General features: G+C 34.4%; 1 protein-coding gene across 2 annotated transcripts in view; it reads right to left on the reverse strand.

Moving 5' to 3' along the window:
• Positions 1 to 639: 639 nt before the first annotated feature.
• ss (spineless) overlaps positions 640 to 22092 on the reverse strand; it is a 483824-nt gene continuing 462371 nt past the window's right edge. The window contains exons 7-11 of one of the 2 annotated variants that reach the window (XM_067126243.1): positions 13391 to 13497; positions 12129 to 12270; positions 10394 to 11548; positions 4535 to 4657; positions 640 to 3716 (exon numbers count right to left, since the gene is read on the reverse strand). In XM_067126243.1, coding sequence (XP_066982344.1) covers positions 4588 to 4657; positions 10394 to 11548; positions 12129 to 12270; positions 13391 to 13497 — 1474 coding nt within the window. In that variant the 3' untranslated portion in view covers positions 640 to 3716; positions 4535 to 4587. The remainder of the gene's footprint in view (positions 3717 to 4534; positions 4658 to 10393; positions 11549 to 12128; positions 12271 to 13390; positions 13498 to 22092) is intronic. The other variant, XM_067126244.1, reaches the window with a different exon arrangement.

Genomic DNA, 22092 nt, shown 5'->3' on the forward strand with positions numbered 1-22092 from the left:
TACATCTGAAATATCACTCGTTAAGAACCAGTAATGTATGCTGGAATGATTTCGGCAATCAGGTTATATTAAAACCAGTTAAAGATAATTTTCAAACGGGCAACTATAAGGAGGGGTATCTAAAAAACAGACTGTAACTCTACGTCTACGACAATACTGAAGACCAAACAGGAATCCTCACAGAACTCCGGTAAAAACTGTAATGAATAACGAAGCAGTATTCCCATTTGAGGACAAACTGCTGTCTAACATATTTACATGGTATTCCGTGATAAGTGACTTAACATAGTGTGTTTTTAGAGGAACCAGCTTTGAGCCACTTTCATGACTGTAACTCTGTTTGTGAACCATTGTCCAAGAAACCACTTCCAAAACTACAAAACAACGACGTTTTTCTTTAATTTTATTTGACCGAAATGAAGATTAAAGGCTGAAGTGTGTCTCATGCACCAGTAAGCGATACCCAAGGCATTGCTGGAAAATCAAGACACTCTTCTCAGTGGTCTTGATTCAAAAGAAACAGCATTTACAGTAGGTACATTCTCAATATACGTGTAACATACATAAAAGAGGAAATGTGTGTAACAAAGAAAGATATTTCTTTGATTGTAGGGGAGTGCTTGTAAAAAAAAAAATCACCATAATTCGTATATATATTTATAAATATGTTGTGTTCATCAGTCTATATATGTTGTACATTATGGTCCTTACACAAAAGGTGGTGTTCAGTGTTCATGGCGTGTTCTAATGGGTTTAAAACTGTGTACAGATGATTATGCTGAAATTAACATTTCAGTAACAAATCTGGCTCTAAAGATTATCTTTTCAGAATCCTGATCTCATAAATCTTGAAAGCTCAACCATCTTTCCGGAATTTAGCCTTTAGAAAATAGGATCACCACCATTCCAAAATCAAGAGTCCTGACGTTTGAGGACCAAGCACGCCGGCTAAGTCACTTTATCCCATCAGGATTCAAGTTTCTTGCATCTAGAATCACCATCATTCTGGAATCTAGAGTCCTTGTTCAGACATTCTGCTGTTTTCCAAGGACAAAGAAAGATGGCCAGGCCAACCACCTCTCCAGACCTCTAGCCTCTGAGTCCGGGATAACCAGAGTTCCAGAATCCGGAGTCCTTGTCCAGACCTTCCGCTGCCCAAGGACAAGGAAAGATGTCCAGGCCAACTACCTCTCCAGACCTTTAGCCTCCGAATCCAGGATAACCAGAGTTCTAGAATCCATAGTCCTTGTCCAGACCTTCTGCTGTCCAAGGACAAAGAAAGATGGCCTGGCCAGCCATATCTCCAGACCTCTAGCCTCTGAGTCCAGGATAACCAGAGTTCCAGAATCCAAAATCCTTGTCCAGACCGTCTGCTGTCCAAGGACTAAGAAAGATAGCCAGGCCAGGCATCTCTCCAGACCTCTAGCTTCTGAATCCAGGATAACCAGAGTTTCAGAATCCAGAGCCCTTGGTCTGATGTTCCGTCACAAAAAGACGAAGAACTCTTACCAGAATGAAGCCTCCCTGGTAGAAAATAATATTTCTTCTGATCTTCATTTACTGCCTGGATTTCCTTCGAGTTTCTCACATCTACATAAAATTACGTACATTTTTTATGCTAATCAAAGAACTTAAATCTCACTTAACTTCATGACTAGATCATTACGTGGTCTGTATGAAAAGTGGTCTGTTATAAGTCTATACGTATGCGTAAGGGAGAAAAGTTACACTTATCATCTTGATAGTTTAACTGTTGTACTGTTCTCAACTGCATTTTATTTTTCAGTCACGCACAGTTAACTTTCCGTATCATATATCTCAAAAAAGTTTTTTTCACGAAAAAATGGATACTTAATAACACATTAGTCTTCACTTTTCTTTTTGATTCTTAAAGCTTTCCATCACATTTTCCTGCCCTTCAGTTTTTTCCTTGACTTTTCATGTTTTTTGATATCTGTATTTTCTCTTCCGTTCACTTTGAGCGTTACTTCTAAATTCTCAATCTAAGAAAGGCAGGGCACCAAGTACTAAAAATTCCAAGTAGTTTCATTAATACCAGTAATCTTAGTCATCTATATTTACAAACGAAAAATCAATACACACAATTTTTTTTCGGAAAACTCGAAATTTTTAAAATTAAACATATCTCTCAACCAATGAGCACCACTTTGTTTTCATCATCGTATAATTTGTTTATTGGTTAACCACTATTTTTTCCTCACTTTTTATTCCTCCGCACTTAATTGTCAATGTGACCGTAGCATTTTCCAAGGACGAGCTAAAATTTAGCCACAAAACTTGTTTCTGAGTGGTTTCAAATTATACAGCTGTTGAAGCCTCAATGAAATCTTCACCTATGAAAATTCTGTTCTGAATCAATTCCCAACTACCTCCACAATCTTCCTGTCTCAGAGATAACTCTTGTTGTGCTTCGTTAAAACAATCATATCTCACCTATGACTTTGTCTTGATAAAGAGCAGGGGTCATTGTGGGCCTCCTCGGCATCAGGTGTGAATGAGGACACTGAGTGTTATAAGCCCCTCACTAGTTGGCCAAGAACGTGGTAGTGATGGTCTTAAATTTCCCATTTGGCTGACAGTGAGTTTTTTTTGTGTGGGGGGAGGGGGATTTTGGGGCGGGTTTTAGGGGGAGAGGGGAGAATTGAGTTGCAAAGTCTACTTTATTAAAATCTGTTGTGTATTGGCTATCAGGCAGACAGTGAAGATATCTGGGCTTTTGAAATTCTGCCCTATCAAAGGTTTCAGGGGCTGTTAACACAGACCTTGTGGCTTTCCAAAGCCTAGCATGCCAAGGGCTTTCATTTGTTGCCCACGCAACAATGGAGATCTTAGTGCTTTGCAAAATATAGCAATCCAAAAGCTTTCATGGTCTGACTTTAAGGTTGATATTATAAATCTTGGAGCTTTGCAAAGGGTATAGCACCAAAGCCTCTCAAGATTTAACCATGAGCACGAGTTTAAAAACTAAAGCTCTTAAAGCTTAGCATTCCAAAGGCTCTCATGAGATGGACATATGTGTACAGTGAAAGTCTCTGCGTTTTAAAAATCTGGCAGGCTGCAGATGTTGTTATGATCATTTCAGATGTACCAAAGGCTTCCATGATCTGGTTCTGCTAATGACAGGTAAAGAGAGCCTTTAATATCTGCCAAGTCTAGCAAAACCTTAGCTACTGGTTAAGATTTGCAGACAGAGAGTTTTTCAGTTCTCTCTTGAAGTAACTGCTATTCAAAGCACTCTAACCTTGTTTAAACTTATTTTCTTAATCTCCAAGTAGCACTGTTGCAACAAAAGTGAATTACTAGCATAAATTACAGCCTGTGACTTCATAAGTAGGTGTTGCCTGCTCACCAGTCGCAGCATCTTCTGTGGATGCTGCTTTCATGAAAGGTCCTGAGAAACTTCTCAAAGCTTACAGAAACATAACTCTCTTGCACGTACACTCTCTATTATTAGGCAACCAGCTATTGAAGGGTTAACTCCGTAAGCTGAGACACTTAGGGAATTATGTTAGTGAAAATTACGATGACCTCGAAGAAGGTCAGGTGAAAATTAGGAAGAAGTCGCTTCAGGAATCTCGTCAATAGATATGATCACGACTCCCTGGGGTCCTGTATCTCAGGACTGAGCTAGGATAGGAGGATCAGTTGTTGTCACTTCCGGACTCCCACATAGTCCAGGTTCCTCCTCCTTCTCCCTAAAATGGAAAGACAATCTGATCAGTAAAACGAAAAGGAAGAGAAAGCAAGTTAGGAAGTATTGAAATAATGATCTAAAATTCTTTCGTTGACGTGAAAAACAACAAGATGAATAAAAACATATAATTTTTATTGTAATTATGATTATTAGGATTTTATAGAAATAAACACAGTGGTTGGAAATTAAATCTCAGTTGTACTATTGATTTTGTGCAAAAGAAAAAATTTAAATAATTTGTGTACTGTAAAGGTGTAATACCTAATTTATGGTATATTAATGTTATTGGTATGTCCTCACTGCAAGATTTAAAACTACTAATATAACTGACAACTTTTAAACAAGTCTCAGGAAGGGGTTGGAAAGTTTACTTAAATTCCACTTTAAAATGCGACGGGTGCTTACCATACTGAGAGCATATGAAAGCTATCAAGATCAGTAAGCACTGTCAAAAAAAGTCTTGCAGTTTGGACCAGTAGTAAATTCATTGAAATCTAGCAAACTTAATGACCGTGCCCATTTGTCTCTCTAGCCAACTTAAAAAGCATTTTTCTGTGCTGGAATATGCAGGTGACAGTGCGATTGTTACTCTGAGTCTAAATGAGCGAAGAAATGCTATGGTGATGCTTTCTAATTTAGCAGAACTGTTCACTGTTTACTTGTCACGAAAGCTCTTAAAAAGGTTTTATCAATATGTTTTACAATCTCTGTGGATAATTTTTTTTTGTTTCTCTGATTGCTTCTTATCTGGAAATGTGTATTCTCTTACCATGTAGGTGAGGGGGCTGACTCACTTGGTTATCATTTTGGTTTATTTACCTTGAGGAAGTCGACCACCTCGTCTTAGTCCTGGTGGTTCAGTAGGGTGTTGGTTACCTCAGAGATGGACAGCAGAGGATTGGGTTCCTGCTGATCTGCGGGTAGCTGGGGTCCCCCATGCTGCTGTAGGGGTCGAGGCAGAGAAACAGGGCTACGTCTTAGATACACAACAAAAGGAACCCCTCGAGTCAAACGAAATGAACAAAAACAATAGATGTTGAGGGACAGAGAACCAACTGAAGTCGGGAGAGAGGACCAGTATAAACTCTGGGATAATGTCAAGTTACTTGAAGACTAATGTCAACAGTTAAATCGTTACGACTTAAATTATCTCAAGAGATCAAATCTTACGGCAACAGATGAAAAGACAACGCTGAGCATCTTGCTGTCTTTTACGTGTTTTATATATATATATATATATATATATATATATATATATATATATATATATATATATATATATATATTTTTATATATATATTTTAGCTACTTAAAATAAATAAAACATAGGGTGACTGATTTTATACTGATCCTGACAGATGAAAGAGAAGGGACTGACTCCCTTAAATTAAAGAGAAAGAGTGATAGGCCTACTTGAAAGCTGGTGTCTAAAGGCACTTTTTTTTTAAATTCTGAAAGCAATTATCTGTTACGTATAAAATAATAATAAAAAGGTAAAATTCTGAATGTTTTTTGACACCCAAAGTCACTTCAATGGCATACCCAGTTACATATCTTTCAAGACAAAACTAGAGGGAGGAAGGGAGGCAATGAATTTTAGGGAATTTTAATTTTAGTTATAAATACACGTTTTCACGAGATGAAGAGGGGACTATATGCAGGATATTCTGAAGTATTACAGAGAGAGAGAGAGAGAGAGAGAGAGAGAGAGAGAGAGAGAGAGAAATGTGAATATTGAATTGTGTCTGAGCCAAAAAACTTTAACAGTGTACGATGAACTTTGCCCTATATATATATATATATATATATATATATATATATATATATATATATATATATATATATATATATATATATATATATACATATATACATATGTATAACATATACTGTATATATATTATATATATGTATATATATAGTATATATATATATATATATATATATATATATATATATATATATATATATATATATATATATATATATATATATATATATATACATATACATATATACATATATATAACATATACTGTATATATATTATATATATATATATATATATATATATATATATATATATATATATATATATATATATATATATATATATATATATACACACTGTATGTTATATATATAATATAATGTATGTGTGTTGTGTGTATGCATGTTGGGTGACGACATTAATCTAAATATCCTGTCCTTCCTGAGAGCTCTTTCATTAAGATATTTGCGATGAATGGAATCAATATTTGGAATGTTTAATTCTAGTCTCTCCAAAGCAAAATTCGTGAGCTTAGATGTATAAAACAACAGACTTCTGTTACCGTAAACAATTATTTGACATGTACAATGAATTACCCGATATACTGTTAATAAATCTCTATGAAAAGTATAATTCATATATAGATTGGACATCATTGCAAAGAAGTATTTACTAAAAAGTGAATTCAGTATACTATTTTTATCAATTTGTTAAAAGGATTAAATCACCGGTAAAAATATTTTTCATTTGGGCAGTGCCCTCTCTACATAACACACGCCTACAGACATGTAAAGACATATAGGCCTACCTGTACAATCATACACATCCACACAAATCTAAATACTGTATATATCATTATATACTGAGCAAATACATATACAATTACATACACACACATATAAATGCACATACACATATATGTGCAATATCCACACAAATGTTTAGTTATGCTGACTATGAAAGACCTTTGGTGTGTATACGTTTTCTATGAAGACGTGCACATCAATTGACACAGACATAACACGCACAAGATCGTTCTATCTATTACATTAGTGAAGATACTGAACCGCCTTTGAGTTCTCCTCTATGAACACTTAAACAACAACATCGTTGTGCAGAAACAACACAGCAGTAGAGTCACTCTCAAAAGTTTTGATTAACTCATCACAACTCGTCTTCTTTGCAGCAACTTCAAACCCCTTTTGGTTTACCGATGACGTCTGTATGTTACAGGACTATGTGAAATCAGGGATTTCACGAAATCTCTAGGGAATTTGCGAAATGACCAATTCGCTTAGGAACATTTGATTCCCGAGGGCTAGTACTAAACACGGCGAAACAGTGATTCATCTACACTATTTCGCCGTTGTTTAGTACTAGCCCCAAGGGGTTCAAATGTGTTTTGCCGTGTTTAGTACTAGCTCTTGGGTGATCAAATGCACTTAGGGAAATTTGATCCTCCAGGGGTTAGTACTAAACACGGCGAAATACATTTAACCCCCCCCCACCCGGGCTAGCACTAAACACGGCGAAAGTGTAGATGAATCACTGTTTCACCGTGTTTAGTACTAGTCCTCGGTGATCAAATGTTCCTATAAGCGAGTTGCTCACTTCACAAATTCCCTAGGGATTTCGTGAAATCCCTGATTTCACATATTCCCTGAAACACATAGACAGCATCCAAAATTAATCCCGTACATTATGAAACCAGGCTGGTCAAGCAATTGCCTGAATAAGCAGCAAGGAAATGAGACTTGGTTTTGAGAGTGACTAAGATACCCTGTGCTCTATTTAGCTACCTATTTTATATACTGTGCCGGCAATCTGCATGAAATGCAACTGGTTATTCAGATCTGTTCTGACGTGTTTGAAGGATGCCATCACAAGAAACTCGTTTATCTTTAAAAAGGAACTCGTTTCACGCCCCCAAAAAAAGTAAATGACTAGAATTCCCAATTTTGTTACAGAAAAACAGAACAGATCATTCCAATGATAAATAACCAGAACTGTATAGAACGGTTTAATGAGTTAACTGTATATGCATAGAGTGACGCTAGACCGATATTCTCTCACACAAAATTATATCTAATCTTTCCTCTCGTTTAAAAATAACAAGTTCAGATTAAGAAGACAAAGGACCGATGCCCTCGTAACATTTATGAGGTAGGCTATCTGGGGATAAAGGACCTCAGGAATCCCGGTACATCATAGATTTGTATATGTTGATTGAAGTCAAAGGACGGAACTCTGTTTTGTAGCCTTTTCTAGAGTTTTCTAGGAAAAATAGTTCTTTTGTGTTCATGGAAACTCAGGCTCAAGAGAGAATAAGAGCGGAAGAACGAAAAAATAGAATACAAAGGGGCCATGATATTTTGATACTGACAAAAAAAAAAAAAAAAAGACCTCTTTGCCTCGACAGTAAACCTTTTTTTTTTTTTTATAAATACATAATGCCTATCAAATGCTCATTCCTATCTGGGATACTAAAATCTATTTCTCTCAAAAAATACTTTCCTCTCGTCAGATTTGATGCATTATTATGTAAAAAGCAGCTTGGGAAAACACAGATTCAATCAACACTTCGTAAAAATAAAGTTAATAAGGAATAATCTTCTCATAAATGATATATATAAATATAATAAACCTAAAACCATTACCTAATACATTCATGCAGTTTTTTCTTTTTTTTTTCTGTGGCGGTGCAAAAATGAGTGACAAATAAGGAAACCGAAAAAACACAAAACTAAAAGAGAACCAAAGGACAGAGAGAGATAAAATTATATATATGGTTTAATAAGGAAATGTTGTCATGCAACGGGCCGCTTTCATGCAAATACTCGTTATGCCTAATATTGAACTTTTGAAGTTCCGGATGACTACAAGATATATATATATATATATATATATATATATATATATATATATATATATATATATATATATATATATATATATATATATATATATATATATATATATATATATATATATATATATATTTTTTTTATTTCAATGTTTATGTTTATGCTTGGGAAATCCTGAAATTTTAATGCTCAGAAAGATTTTTCTTTTGAGTGGCGCTACTGATATTCCAGTGTTTATTTCTAAGATTTTCTTTCTTTGACGGTCGAAATTCCTACCTGATCATGTTGGATGCATAGAACTTTTTAGAACGTATCTTGTTATTGTATATTTTCTTTTGGTGATTTAAATTTTGACATCTTTTATTTAATAGAAAAAATGTAAACGAAAAAGATCTAAACTATTGAAATTTGCTCTTCCTAGCGATGTTCATTTGACTGGAAAATATATATAAGAAAGGTGAAAGGTGGACACTTGACAATTTATAAATTAAAACATTCCCCATCTTTAATTTTCTACTTTACTTCAAGTACGGCATTAAATTGCCAGTTCTGCTGGATACCGTATAAAATTTGGAATTGAATGTTTCACAGAGTTTCCATACAAACTTCAATCACACTAATTTTTTCCTCTCTCTCTCCCTCTCTCTATCCCTTTCCCTTCCTCTCCCTCTAATTTTTTCTTGTGATAAGATCACCTTTAAAGACCATGAGGTTTAAAAAAGCCGTGGGGATGAGAGGAAAATAGGAAAATGAATTAAATTTTAAACTGATTATAAAATTCTTTTCCAGATAGTGCAACACATCGTATTCAGTTCATCAGTTAACACTGTAAATTTATTTGCAAAGATACTTTCTGAGCACCATATTTTTTTTTATATCGCGCTTTAAACGTCAAATTGATTCTAGTCCTGTTTTCGTTATCCTGACGAAGATCTCGATTCTTCTCGAGGCAAGAGATAATCAGAACACTAAGATCAGTACTGAGATTTTGAGAGGCCAATTTTGGGACTCCAGAATCTAACCAATTTCGAGACACTGAGTATCTTTACGCGAAAAGTCCTTTGATTCGCTTTTTGTTGGGTTAGGAGGGACTGTCGTTAGAAAAAAAAATGGCCACGGGGGAAGGAATCATGCAGAGACGTTAACTTCATGCAAAATTGCTCGAACCATCAGCTAAAGGACACTTACCACACACAAACATGAACGACAAACGGGATTCAAGCAAAGTATCGTTAGCAAAGAAACCACTGGAGATGGGAGGCATCAAGATCAATAGGAATCTGCAAAACCTGGTTCGTTAATGAGATGTCATCTACTCTACTTGATACGCCCAGTTATGTCCAGTGGCTTGTCGAGGTTAGATATCACAGTCAAGTTACTGCCCGCCTTCAACTACTCTATGGACAATCGGCAACACCGAAAAAATAAAACGGACAGACGGAGGACCACCAAAATTAACAGGTACAAAGGACAATCATGTAAAGGGGTTACGAACGACACATTCTGCGTTAACTTTCATGAGAAGAGGTAAGCATATTATCAAACATTTTCCTCCCCGTTACAACAGAAACAAACATCATCTCACAGTCCTGGGAATTGTAAGCCTACGAGGGTGAAAGTTTATTCTTTTGAATCAAAATTTAACAGTAGTATTGAGGCTGAGGGATTCTTGAAGGTTTATTAGCACTGCATGAAATACCAAAGGGGAAGGGGAGTTTTTGGACTGTGAGTGATTAGGGTTTGATAGCTAATCCATGATTCTGACTCACAAATTTCTTTTGAATGTTAAAATGTAAAAAAAATTAATCAAGAAGGTTGAATCTTTTAGTTAATAACATTCACTCTTAATCTTTAAAATCTTTTAGCCTTTGACCAGCTGGTTCTTAAGAGAAATGTAAACAAACCGGAGTCTAGTATAAATGAAGACTCTTAAGACAGAGTAAATCAGCTTCACGGATTAGCCAGGCGGGCATTTCATTTAAGAGAGATTCATGCTCGTCACCATGCAAGGCCAGAGAGACAATAAACGAAGCTGTCACTCACTGCGAGGTGTGATACGGGTGGTAAGGATAGTATTGATGGTGCCATACCTCGCCGCCCTCACTGTAGCCGTATGCAGCCTTACCCGCGGGCGCCACGGCTCCGGCGCCAACGTGAGCGGCTGAGGCGGCGGCAGCAGCTGCAGCTGCAGCTGCTGACGAGTGGGCGCTTGGAGGACCACCTCCAGCGTGTGGAGAGGCACCTTCGCCTCCATGGGGTGAGCCACCGGCACTGCTTCTGGCACCGGGGGTTGAGGCTGGGGTTGCAGTGCCCCATTTGCAAGCGACGTTGCTTAGGTTAGGATCGACTGGTGTCGAGGCAGAGGGACTCTCCGCGTACTTCTTGTTGGGGTCGTAGTCGTGGGAAGCAGACCCCCACATGAGCACCGTCTGACGGGTGTTGTTGGAATAGCCCTCTGAGTCTTTGGACTCCTCTTTATGCGTGGCGGTGGCCGTCGTGGGGACTGATGTCACAACTACACTAGCTGTCGTCCCTGGCGTGGCAGCTAGTGCCCCGAGGGACGCCAGTGCCGAGGGGTCATCTCTCCTGACCTCAGCCGGCCGCAATTCACTGTACTTGTGCTCCAGCGACGGAAGCACGGTGTTGGTGCCGTAAACAGCGGAGTAGGCGTCTGTTGGCTTGTACTGGTACTTTGAGGCATCGAGTTGTGTGGGACAGTATAGCTTCTGGTCAGCTGCAGTCTTGGCTAGACCTGTTGTGTCGTAACTGAGGCAGGATCGGGCAGGGTCAACGTACCCGTTCCCGACGTAACTGTGCGTCATGTAGTCCGGGTAATAGGAACCTAACTGTCGGTAATGGAACAGGTTGTCAGTGGGAAGATAGCTGGCCGGATACAGAGACTGGAGGTTGCCCAGATTCTGCTGCATGTACAGTCCGTTGTCAGTTGTGGTGTAGGAGGCCCCGTATACGTTGTTGTAATTGTTGTAGGCGGTGTCGGTGATGTTTGTATAGGTTCTTTTCGTTCGGCAGGTGGTGAGGAAATCCCTCAGCTGCGTTTTATACTTGCGGCTCATCCGCGACGCGTAGAGTTGTGGGAGTTCAGAGTCGCAGAGATACGATTGGGTTAGACCAGGGTCCAAGTAGGAGACCTTGAAGTCCATCGTCCTTTTGCCCAACAAATCTCGGCCTTCTTCTTCCCTAAAAGCGGCAGGAAATTAAGTGTTGTTAATAATAAACAAAAAAAAAAAAAAAAATAGTTTATGTGGCCTACCTAAGAGTCATGTTAAATTAAGAATCTTGTATAACCATAATTTGGATAATGTTAAATCATTCTACCAGTAAAAGTCTCATATGCAAAAAGGCAATTGTTGTGAATTCCTGAGACAATTTAATTAAATATCTGTTCTTTATAAAAAATGTGAAATCTGTAACTTAAGTTTAAATACAGGAGTCTTTCTTTTAATTTTAACTAGAATATTCGTGTAGCAGTTTCAGTCAGTAGAATTAAGAAACATTGTCATCTGTTATGAATTTTATCTGCATTTAATTTTATATTCAACATTCATCTTACTGTTTTTATTTTTACTCGATGGCATTCCATTCTGTGTCAGCTAACAAGCACAGGATGTCTTACTTCACAAGACTATTCAAATCCTCATTATTATTATCATATAAGTAGAAAATTAACCTACTGTATAAAAGATAACAAAATATCAGAAATATTAGCAACGCCACATCTCAGACTGACCAAGAGGGCAAACTACTACACTGTATGTACATGAGAGGTCTGTGCGTGCAGATGATGAAATCCGGCTTGGAGTTCTTGTAGACGAGCCTCGACGACGTCTGCAGCCACTGCCAGGTCCCGTCGCGAGTCTGAAGGCGGTACGCGATCATTCCGGAGGCCCCAGTCTTCAGCACTGTCGAGGAGGAACCAAAGGTGAGGGCTTCACAGTGAGAGAGGACAGAGCTGGTTTTCAGACCACTGAGCTGATTAACAGCTCTCCTAGGGCTGGCCTGAAGGATTAGACTTATTTTACGTGGCTAAGAACCAATTGGTTACCTAATAACGGGACTTACAGATTATTGTGGAATCCGACCCACATTATAGCGAGAAATGAATTTGTATTACCAGAAATAAATTTCTCTAATTCTTCTTTGGCCGGCCGGAGAATCGAACGCGGGCACAGCACAGTGCTAGCCGAGAATGATATCGAGCCGTCCAACGAGGAACTAGACTGACAGTGAAGGTGCCTTATCGTGAGTGTACTGAGAAACAGCTATACATGTCCCAAATATATATTAATACTACGACCCAGTGTTATATTTTTTTTTTTTTTTTTTTTTAGCTAGAGGTAAAAATCGGCAGCCGATATCATTTTATGCTAAGATTTGTGTTAAGAAATATGAGCACACAGTCCCAATTTGTTTTAGCAATATCGGCTGCTATTATTTACTGTCTGAAAAAAAAAAACAACTATGGTCAACAATGCTCTACGAGGTCGCATCTCATTCTGGGAAGCGTAATTAGCATTCGTGAATTAGTTCTGCTGTATTTCTGAAAAAGATTGTTTCACAATCTTGAAATAAAAAGTTAAGTTTATCTTAGTTTAACCAGACCACTGAGCTAATTAACAGCTCTCCTAGGGCTGGCCCGAAGGATTAGACTTATTTTACGCGGCTAAGAACCAACAATCTTAAAATGCCATTTCATTTCCCTGAAATAACTAATCCATTTTTTTGCAACAGTTGTATTTGCAGTCCTAAAAGTACCACTTTATGTATTTGGAAATAGTAATTCAGTATTTCTGAAATATTAACATCGTATTCTAAAAACGAACAATTAAAAAATTTTGGCATTTCTGCAATGGCTGTTCAGGTAAGAAGAAATTAGGAATTCATGAAATATTTATTTCTTATCATCAGAACAGCCGTTTTATAAAACCTGACTGACATTTTCCTGTTGCTAAATATGGACTATTTTTGTACCTAAGGGTTAGCCATCCAAGAATAAAAAAATACTATTCCCTAAAGACTTACATTCTTGATGCGCAGAAGCAACGTAGGCGAGGTCATCGTAATGGACGAGGTCATAACCGCCTTTATTCGCTAACTCAATGTCTGTGTAACCCAATAGCATTTTCCCCCTGGAACGACAAGAGAAATTACATGAAATATCCAGGTATGAATGTTAATAAAAAAAATAAAAGGAAAGGAAGAATATTCCGCAGTGAAATCAATGGAAAAGGAACGAAAAAAAAGTCTTGCAGGAAATAAATCGTAAGTTGGACAGTTTTAATACATAGACAAAAATAAGAAACTATGAATAAAAAAAGAAGATAACAGAAAATGGAGCGCGAATAGTGTGTAGGAATTGACTTGAAATTACATAGTGAGTGGCATTGCATGTGGCATCGACTAATTCAATAAAAGGAGCGTTATGTCTAACAGTTTTTTTTATAACATTAATGATGGTACTGGAGGACATCATGTGTTAAGCAACTAATAAAAGAATATTTTATACTATTTACCAGCTAGAAACAGATACCTACATTAACAACTGGAACGTCACACAGATACAAGAACGGTTTTAATTATGTGAGTAATAATTCTGCGCGCATGTGTGTCTCATAATCACGTATGTATATGTGTACTTGAAAGTGTATCAAGTAGACGTTTGCAATACGCACACAAACACACACACACATTTCACTCAAGACGCCGATGCCAGTGGCTTTAATTTCACATTCCTTCCACAAGACTTCGCTCGTGACACGGACATCCGATTTCCTTGATGGGAAAAGGATTCGTGTCGTATGAAAGACACCCTCCTTGCCCCCAGTGTGCAAAGGGAAGTCTTTGTTTACAAACATGCAAAGCCAGATTTCTCGTCTGTTCATCTTCCGCTTTCCGAGGAGTTGGAACTCGAGATTTGCTAGAGCCAAAATAAGAGAGAGGGGATTGCCGCGAAAGGCTTACTCTCGTACTTGTTTTAAATAACTTTATTTTTCTGTTTATATATATATATATATATATATATATATATATATATATATATATATATATATATATATATATATATCACACGTTACCACAGTTGAAAAATAAGAGACAGGGTGTAGGTCCTGACCGGTTTCGACTTTATTTCCAAGCCATTGACGAAGGACTGATGGTATAGTATTAGAAGTCACAAATATATATACTACAGGAACAGTACTGACGAACAATTGTGTTTGTGATAAAGTTAATATATATATATATATATATATATATATATATATATATATATATATATATATATATATATATATATATATATATATATATATATTTATATATATATATATATAGACTTTATTATATTACAGGCATCGGAACTGACGGATAACCTAAACGCCTTTGTCTTGTTTTACAGAGTAGGAAAAGAGAAGTAGAAGGAAAGAGGTAAGGAAGGAAAAAAAAAAAAATACTAACCCCTTGAAAGTAGAACCACGTTCGTCCTCTCGTCCCTCTTTTTAAGAACAGGGAAAAAGTTTGTTGATTTTCCCGTGTGGTTTCAAAGACGCACACACAATCACGCATCCTCTAATTCTTCGAGTATAACAAAAGAGGAGTAATCGATATGCACAAAAGTGTAGATTTTGTCGTGGTTTCTTAAACACACGCAACTACGCAGTTCCGACTTTTACGGTTTTATTGGACCGAAGGTAAATGAACACTAGAAAAAGGCTCACTGAGAGCGATGAAAGGTTCAGCGAGAACAATGTCTAATTGCTTCGTATCGCGAAAAATAATGGGATTTCCATTTCATTACGAAGCTCACCATGGAGGCATTTGATCAAGGACAGTTTTCGTCAAAGAGTGACGTTGGATCATGTTCTGTGTACCTTCGCAATAATGCAAACACACACATACACACACACACACACACATATATATATATATTATATATATTTTTATTTTTATGTGCGTGTATGTACGTAAACATGTCTATGTATATAAGTTTGACTGCAATAATCATTCTATATACATACACACATATATATACATAATTATAATTTTGAGATGAAAATAAATATAAATACACACACACATATATATATATGTCACAACACACACACACATACATATATATATATATATATATATATATATATATATATATATATATATATATATATACATACATTTACTTGTAATTCTGATTAGATGAAAATAACTTCACACACCATCGTAGAAAATTACGAAGAAACAGACACTTACACACGATAGAATGTCTTCGTAGCCTAATGTCTGTGGTACATAAAGAGAACAAAGCTGATGGTATTTTATAACCCACTATTAAGGGAGCTTAACCTTTGTTTAATGGATCTATTTCTTCAGTTGCCTGGGGAGACTTTTCCTTTTCGCTTGTTTAATCGTGTTTATAATAATAATAATAATAATAATAATAATAATAATAATAATAATAATAACAATAATAATAATAATAATAATAATAATAATAATAATAATAATAATAATAATAATAATAATAATAATAATAATAATAATAATAATAATAATAATAATAATGTAATGTAAAAATATTACACTTACGCCATTGCAGTTTTCTTCAACTTTTAGTGACTCATGCTATTATGAGACTTTAATAATAATAATAATAATAATAATAATAATAATAATAATAATAATAATAATAATAATAATAATAATAATGTGTAATAAATATTAATTTACACTTACTTCACCTTTTTAGTGACTATGTTATTATGAGACTTCTAATAATAATAATAATAATAATAATAATAATAATAATAATAATAATAATAATGTGTAAGTAAATATTACACTTACGCTATTGCGGATTTCTTCACCTTTTTAGTGACTCATGCTATTATGAGACTTCTATAATAATAATAATAATAATAATAATAATAATAATAATAATAATAATAATAATAATAATAATAATGTGTAAGTAAATATTACACTTACACTATTACAGTTTTCTTCAACTTTTAGTGACTCATGCTATTATGAGACTTCTAATAATAATAATAATAATAATAATAATAATAATAATAATAACAATAATTAATAATAATGTGTAAGTAAATATTACACTTACACTATTACAGTTTTAACTTTTAGTGACTCATGCTATAATTCTAATAATAATAATAATAATAATAATAATAATAATAATAATAATAATAATAATAATAATAATAATAATAATGTGTAAGTAAATATTACACTTACACTATTACAGTTTTCTTCAACTTTTAGTGACTCATATGAGACTTCTAATAATAATAATAATAATAATAATAATAATAATAATAATAATAATAATAATAATAATGTGTAAGTAAATATTACACTTACACTATTACAGTTTTCTTCAACTTTTAACTAATAATAATAATAATAATAATAATAATAATAATAATAATAATAATAATAATAATAATAATAATAATAATGTGTAAGTAAATATTACACTTACACTATTACAGTTTTCTTCAACTTTTAGTGACTCATGCTATTATGAGACTTCTAATAATAATAATAATAATAATAATAATAATAATAATAATAATAATAATAATAATAATAATAATAATAATAATGTGTAAATAAATATTGCACTTACACTATTGCGGTTTTCTTCACCTTTTAGTGACTCATGCTATTATGTGACTTCTAATAATAATAATAATAATAATAATAATAATAATAATAATAATAATAATAATAATAATAATAATAATATGTAAGTAAATATTACACCTTTTTAGTGACTCGTGCTATTATGAGACTCCTTAATAATAATAATAATAATATTACTGTTTCTAACTCGAATAACTAAACGTATTCTTGTAAGCGATCAGTGTCATTATAATTAGCATAAACACTATCATCGTAATTATTCCTTTTAAGAAATGAACACTGCCTCAAAATGAGTACTGTTATTCTGTAAATCTCTGGTTATCCACAGAGGTAAGGTTGTCGAAGATAAAATTAACGGAAGAGTAATAAACTAATGTTAATTTTTCGTCTTTTAACTTATCTAATTTTTCGTAAGAACCCCAAACAAACAGATTATGCTTTGTGTCACGCATACTTTACCATATTAACTTTTCATCCTCGCTTAGCAAGCAAATATACTGACAATCATCTTTCGCGACCAACTCCAACAAAATTCTCATTTGCTGTTTGGTCCCAACAATAAAGATATTCCAGCTGCCTCCGCCGTTCCTTTTACTACAGCTGCAATTACCATCGTTAATACTAATGGATAAAGCATATCAGCACAGGTAGAGAGCTTCGTAAAGAGAAGGTGAAAAAAAACCCCGTCGCAATATTTTGGAAGCAAGTCAGTTTTACGACGGTCATTTCCATAGTCTGCAATCAAGCTCGATTCGCCAGCCTGCGTAATTAAAGGGCTCTAAATATAATCCATAAGGGACATTCAACCAGCTTTCACTTTTCCAGACGGTTTATTAACTTAACGCCTACCTTCCCCTACCCCCACCGGCTCCTCTCCCCTCTTACCCATCCCCTCCCCCTCACAAAAAAAAAAGAGAGAAAAGAGAAGCGAAAATAAGAATATCAGCTTGCGCACTGCAACCATTTTGGAAGCGAATTCGAAAAGTTTTTAAAAGAGATTAAGACGATTTTTATGGGGTCGTGTATAAATAAAGGATGTGACTGAATGTGTGCTTGCGTCCGTTTGCGTGCGCGTGTGCTGAAGCGATCAGAAGTGCGTGTGTGTGTGTGTGTGTTTTTTTTTTTATAAGCAAAGGCCGACGGAAGAAGCAACTCAGTAGCATAATATAACCCAGGCTTGAGGAACAGGGGGTAAAGATAGTGTAAAACAGTGGTCTTAAATAAGTAAGAGAATAAAGATATAAAAAGCAAGAATGGGAAACGGGAAAAAGGAAGCAGAGAGAGAGAGAGAGAGAGAGAGAGAGAGAGAGAGAGAGAGAGAGAGAGAGATATTTTCAAGACTTTAAAGGTAATACTTTAGACACAATTTTCTATATGTTACCGCAAAAAAAAAAAAAAAAATAAAGAATTGTAGTAAGCAATGCAGAATGCAGTCTGCGCACCACGAGAAATACAGAGGAGGAGTTTTAATTGCGGTAGATTTTTTTGTGATAATTTTCAGCGCTTTTGTTTGCGAATTTTTTTTCATCTTTTCCTTCTTCTTGTATATCGGTCTATCTGTCTATTTGTCATACTGTTTATATATGTATATATATACTATATACTGTATATGCTATATATATATTATATGTGTATATATATATATATATATATATATATATATATATATATATATATACATACATACATATATATATACATATATATATATATATACATACATATATATATATATATATATATTGTGGGTTAATGCGTCCACTGTAGTCCTGCGTTCTTGTCCCTCGCTGGTTCGAGCCCACGGGACGACGAACTTATTATCAACTAAAAATTCCCCTTCGGTAACATATGAAAATGTATTATTTCCGAGGTAGAGCGAATTGGATATTAAAGGACGTTTGTAGCTTACTGATTGTATATGAATCACGGTGATGTGATAAAAATTCATATATATATAAATATATATATATATATATATATATATATATATATATATATATATATATATATATATATATATATATATATATATATATATATATATATATATAACATATAAACACCTAGACTAACAGACAGATAGAAGGATATAAAAGAAGAAACAAATGAGAAAAAATTCGCTGCCAAAATATTCCGAAAATGTTAACAACAAAATCTACTACGGCAAAAACTCCTATGCCACATAAAAAAAAAAAAAAATACGACGGCTATCAGCGACCCTCAAAACCAGCAGCGACCGGGCGACCCACAATCGCCAGCGCCGAAAAAGTCCTAAAAATGCGACGAGCGTTGCGGATAGCGAGAACGAGAACGGCGACACTTTTTCCTTTCGTTTTAATTGCTTCGACGCTAGCGGGAATTATTGATGACATACCAGCGAGACGCTTGCAGTCGTGTGCCACCGAACAGAACTCCTTTTTCTCATATCTTTTTTCTTTTTTTTATTTTTACTCTGGTAAGAGGAGACGGACTTGGAGAGTGCTGGGTTAAACTTTAGCTTTATTTATCTGTCTATTTATTTATCAATGAATTAATTTATTCAGGTAATTGGAGACGGACTTAGAGCGTACACTGATTGGCGACGGGACAATAACAAAATTTCGTATAGTTCTTTTTATTGCTACAATTGTTACACTGATTACTTGTTTAGGTGTTTTCATTCGGTTTCGAATGTTGCTTATATTTAATCGTTTGATTCTAGTTGCCCTTTGACAGTCAGCCGTTCCATACTTTGATTTTATAGTTTTATGCTCTCTCTCTCTCTCTCTCTCTCTCTCTCTCTCTCTCTCTCTCTCACACACACACACACACCTGTGTACTTTAAGTTAGTTAAAATAACATCTCCATTTCACTTGGCAAAAATATGCGCACAAAGCCACTCTTTCATAACTCACAACATCAGTCTAGCACAAAACTTGAACCTCACGAGGATTCAAACACCCGCACTGACCTACAGATAATTCCCCAGATTTTCTCCACATTAAAGCGTCCAGGGGACCCGGCATCAGGCGTACCTTATGGGGACCGGGGCTGGACGCGTAAAACCACCGTTGCTCTATAATGCATCGTCTCCGTGATGAGTTTGACACGGGGTCGGATTCTGACTTATCACAAAACCGCAAGAGTGGCCTTCCACGGAATGGTCCGCCTACTCTTCTTCTTCTTCCACATTTGATGAGTGACCTCCAGCACCGAGAAGTCGTGACAGCTTTTCGTCTCTCTTTTAAATATTTGATTCATTAGACGGACGGCTGTTTTCATTCTTACCGCTCATTGATTCAGTGTTGCTTTACTGATTTTACTTTAATACAGGCACATGCTTTATAACTGCATGCGATAAGAAAGTAGGCACCCAACACATACATACATGCATATACATATTAATATATATATATATATATATATATATATATATATATATATATATATATATATATATATATATATATATGTAGAATCTACCAGTCACTTTTACTAGATACATATGTAGTTGTAAAATCCACAATGCCCTCTTAACTTTTTGAATTCTTCGCTTTTTTGGATATGCTTTGTAGTGACAAGCATGTCCAAAAGCGCGAAGAATTCATTGTTAAGAGAGCATTGTATATTATAATTATATATATATATATATATATATATATATATATATATATATATATATATATATACATATATATACATATAAGTTAGCAGCCAAACCTCTTAACAGTAAGTCGGACAGAAGCCTTTTCTTTTTTATTTATCTATTTATATATTTTTTGCACTTTATATCTGTTGTTTCACTGAATTATGTATTGTTTTAATTTACTTTTAGCTTAACGAATGTTATATTACAAAACTAGATTTCTTATAATTATTTGCTTATGTTAGCATACTTTTTGACGATGTAAAATTAATTCTGTTTATAGCCCTGAAGATGGGAAGGGATTCCCGAAACGTTGGTGTAAATAAAAAGAAGAAATGATTTCCGGTCTTCTCGCTGTCCTGTTTATTATTATAATATATATATATCTATATATATATGTATATATATATATATATATATATATATATATATATATATATATATATATATGTATATATTGTATATATACACACACACATATATATACTTAAAGCTCCATGACTTAACTTCTATATTTCTTCGCTTTTTTTTTTTTTTTTGTTTACACTGACTAAAGCAAATGTTGAAGATGAATGTGTTAAAATGAAGAAGCTGTTTCCTTTTTGGGATAGTGAGAAGCAGAATACCGAAAATGATTAAGACTCCCATCACAGTACATACGATCACGTATCTGTCTGGTACAATTTACGGTTAACACTCTGCTACGTTAATGTGGAGGATTTCTACACGGTGAAAATATATATACATATATATGTATGTATATGTATATATAAATATAAATTTATATGTATATCATATTTATAAACATTTATATATATAATACATATTATATAAAAAAGATATATATATATATATATATATATATATATATATATATATATATATATATATATATATACATATATACATATTATGTATATTATATATATATATGTATATATATATATATATATATATATATATATATATATCATATGCGTATGAGCTGTAAAATACTGAGCATCGTTTGGTTCGAATCCCACCTCGGAAAGAAAATATTTTTTCATTTCTTTGTCTCTGGGATTCAAGGGTTGATTATTTGGTGAAATCATCGTGGTTTTTCATTAATATTACGAATAGATTATATATATATATATATATATATATATATATATATATATACTACATATATATATATTATATAAAAATATTTATATATGTATATTTATGTTTATATGTGTTATATGAAATAAACATTCATACAACCTTTTTCCCAACTTACCTGGCAAAAATCGCGCAGATTGGTAGCTAACCAAAGTAAACTGTCTCTCTCTCTCTCTCTCTCTCTCTCTCTCTCTCTCTCTCTCTCTCTCTCTCTCTCTCTCTCTCTCTCTCTCTCGCATTCTCCCTCTCTCTCTCTTAAGCTCTAATACAATTCTACATCTAAACGGGTATGTTTAAA

The sequence above is a fragment of the Macrobrachium rosenbergii genome, chromosome 24 (assembly GCF_040412425.1).
Source record: "Macrobrachium rosenbergii isolate ZJJX-2024 chromosome 24, ASM4041242v1, whole genome shotgun sequence".
Taxonomy (NCBI): domain Eukaryota; kingdom Metazoa; phylum Arthropoda; class Malacostraca; order Decapoda; family Palaemonidae; genus Macrobrachium; species Macrobrachium rosenbergii.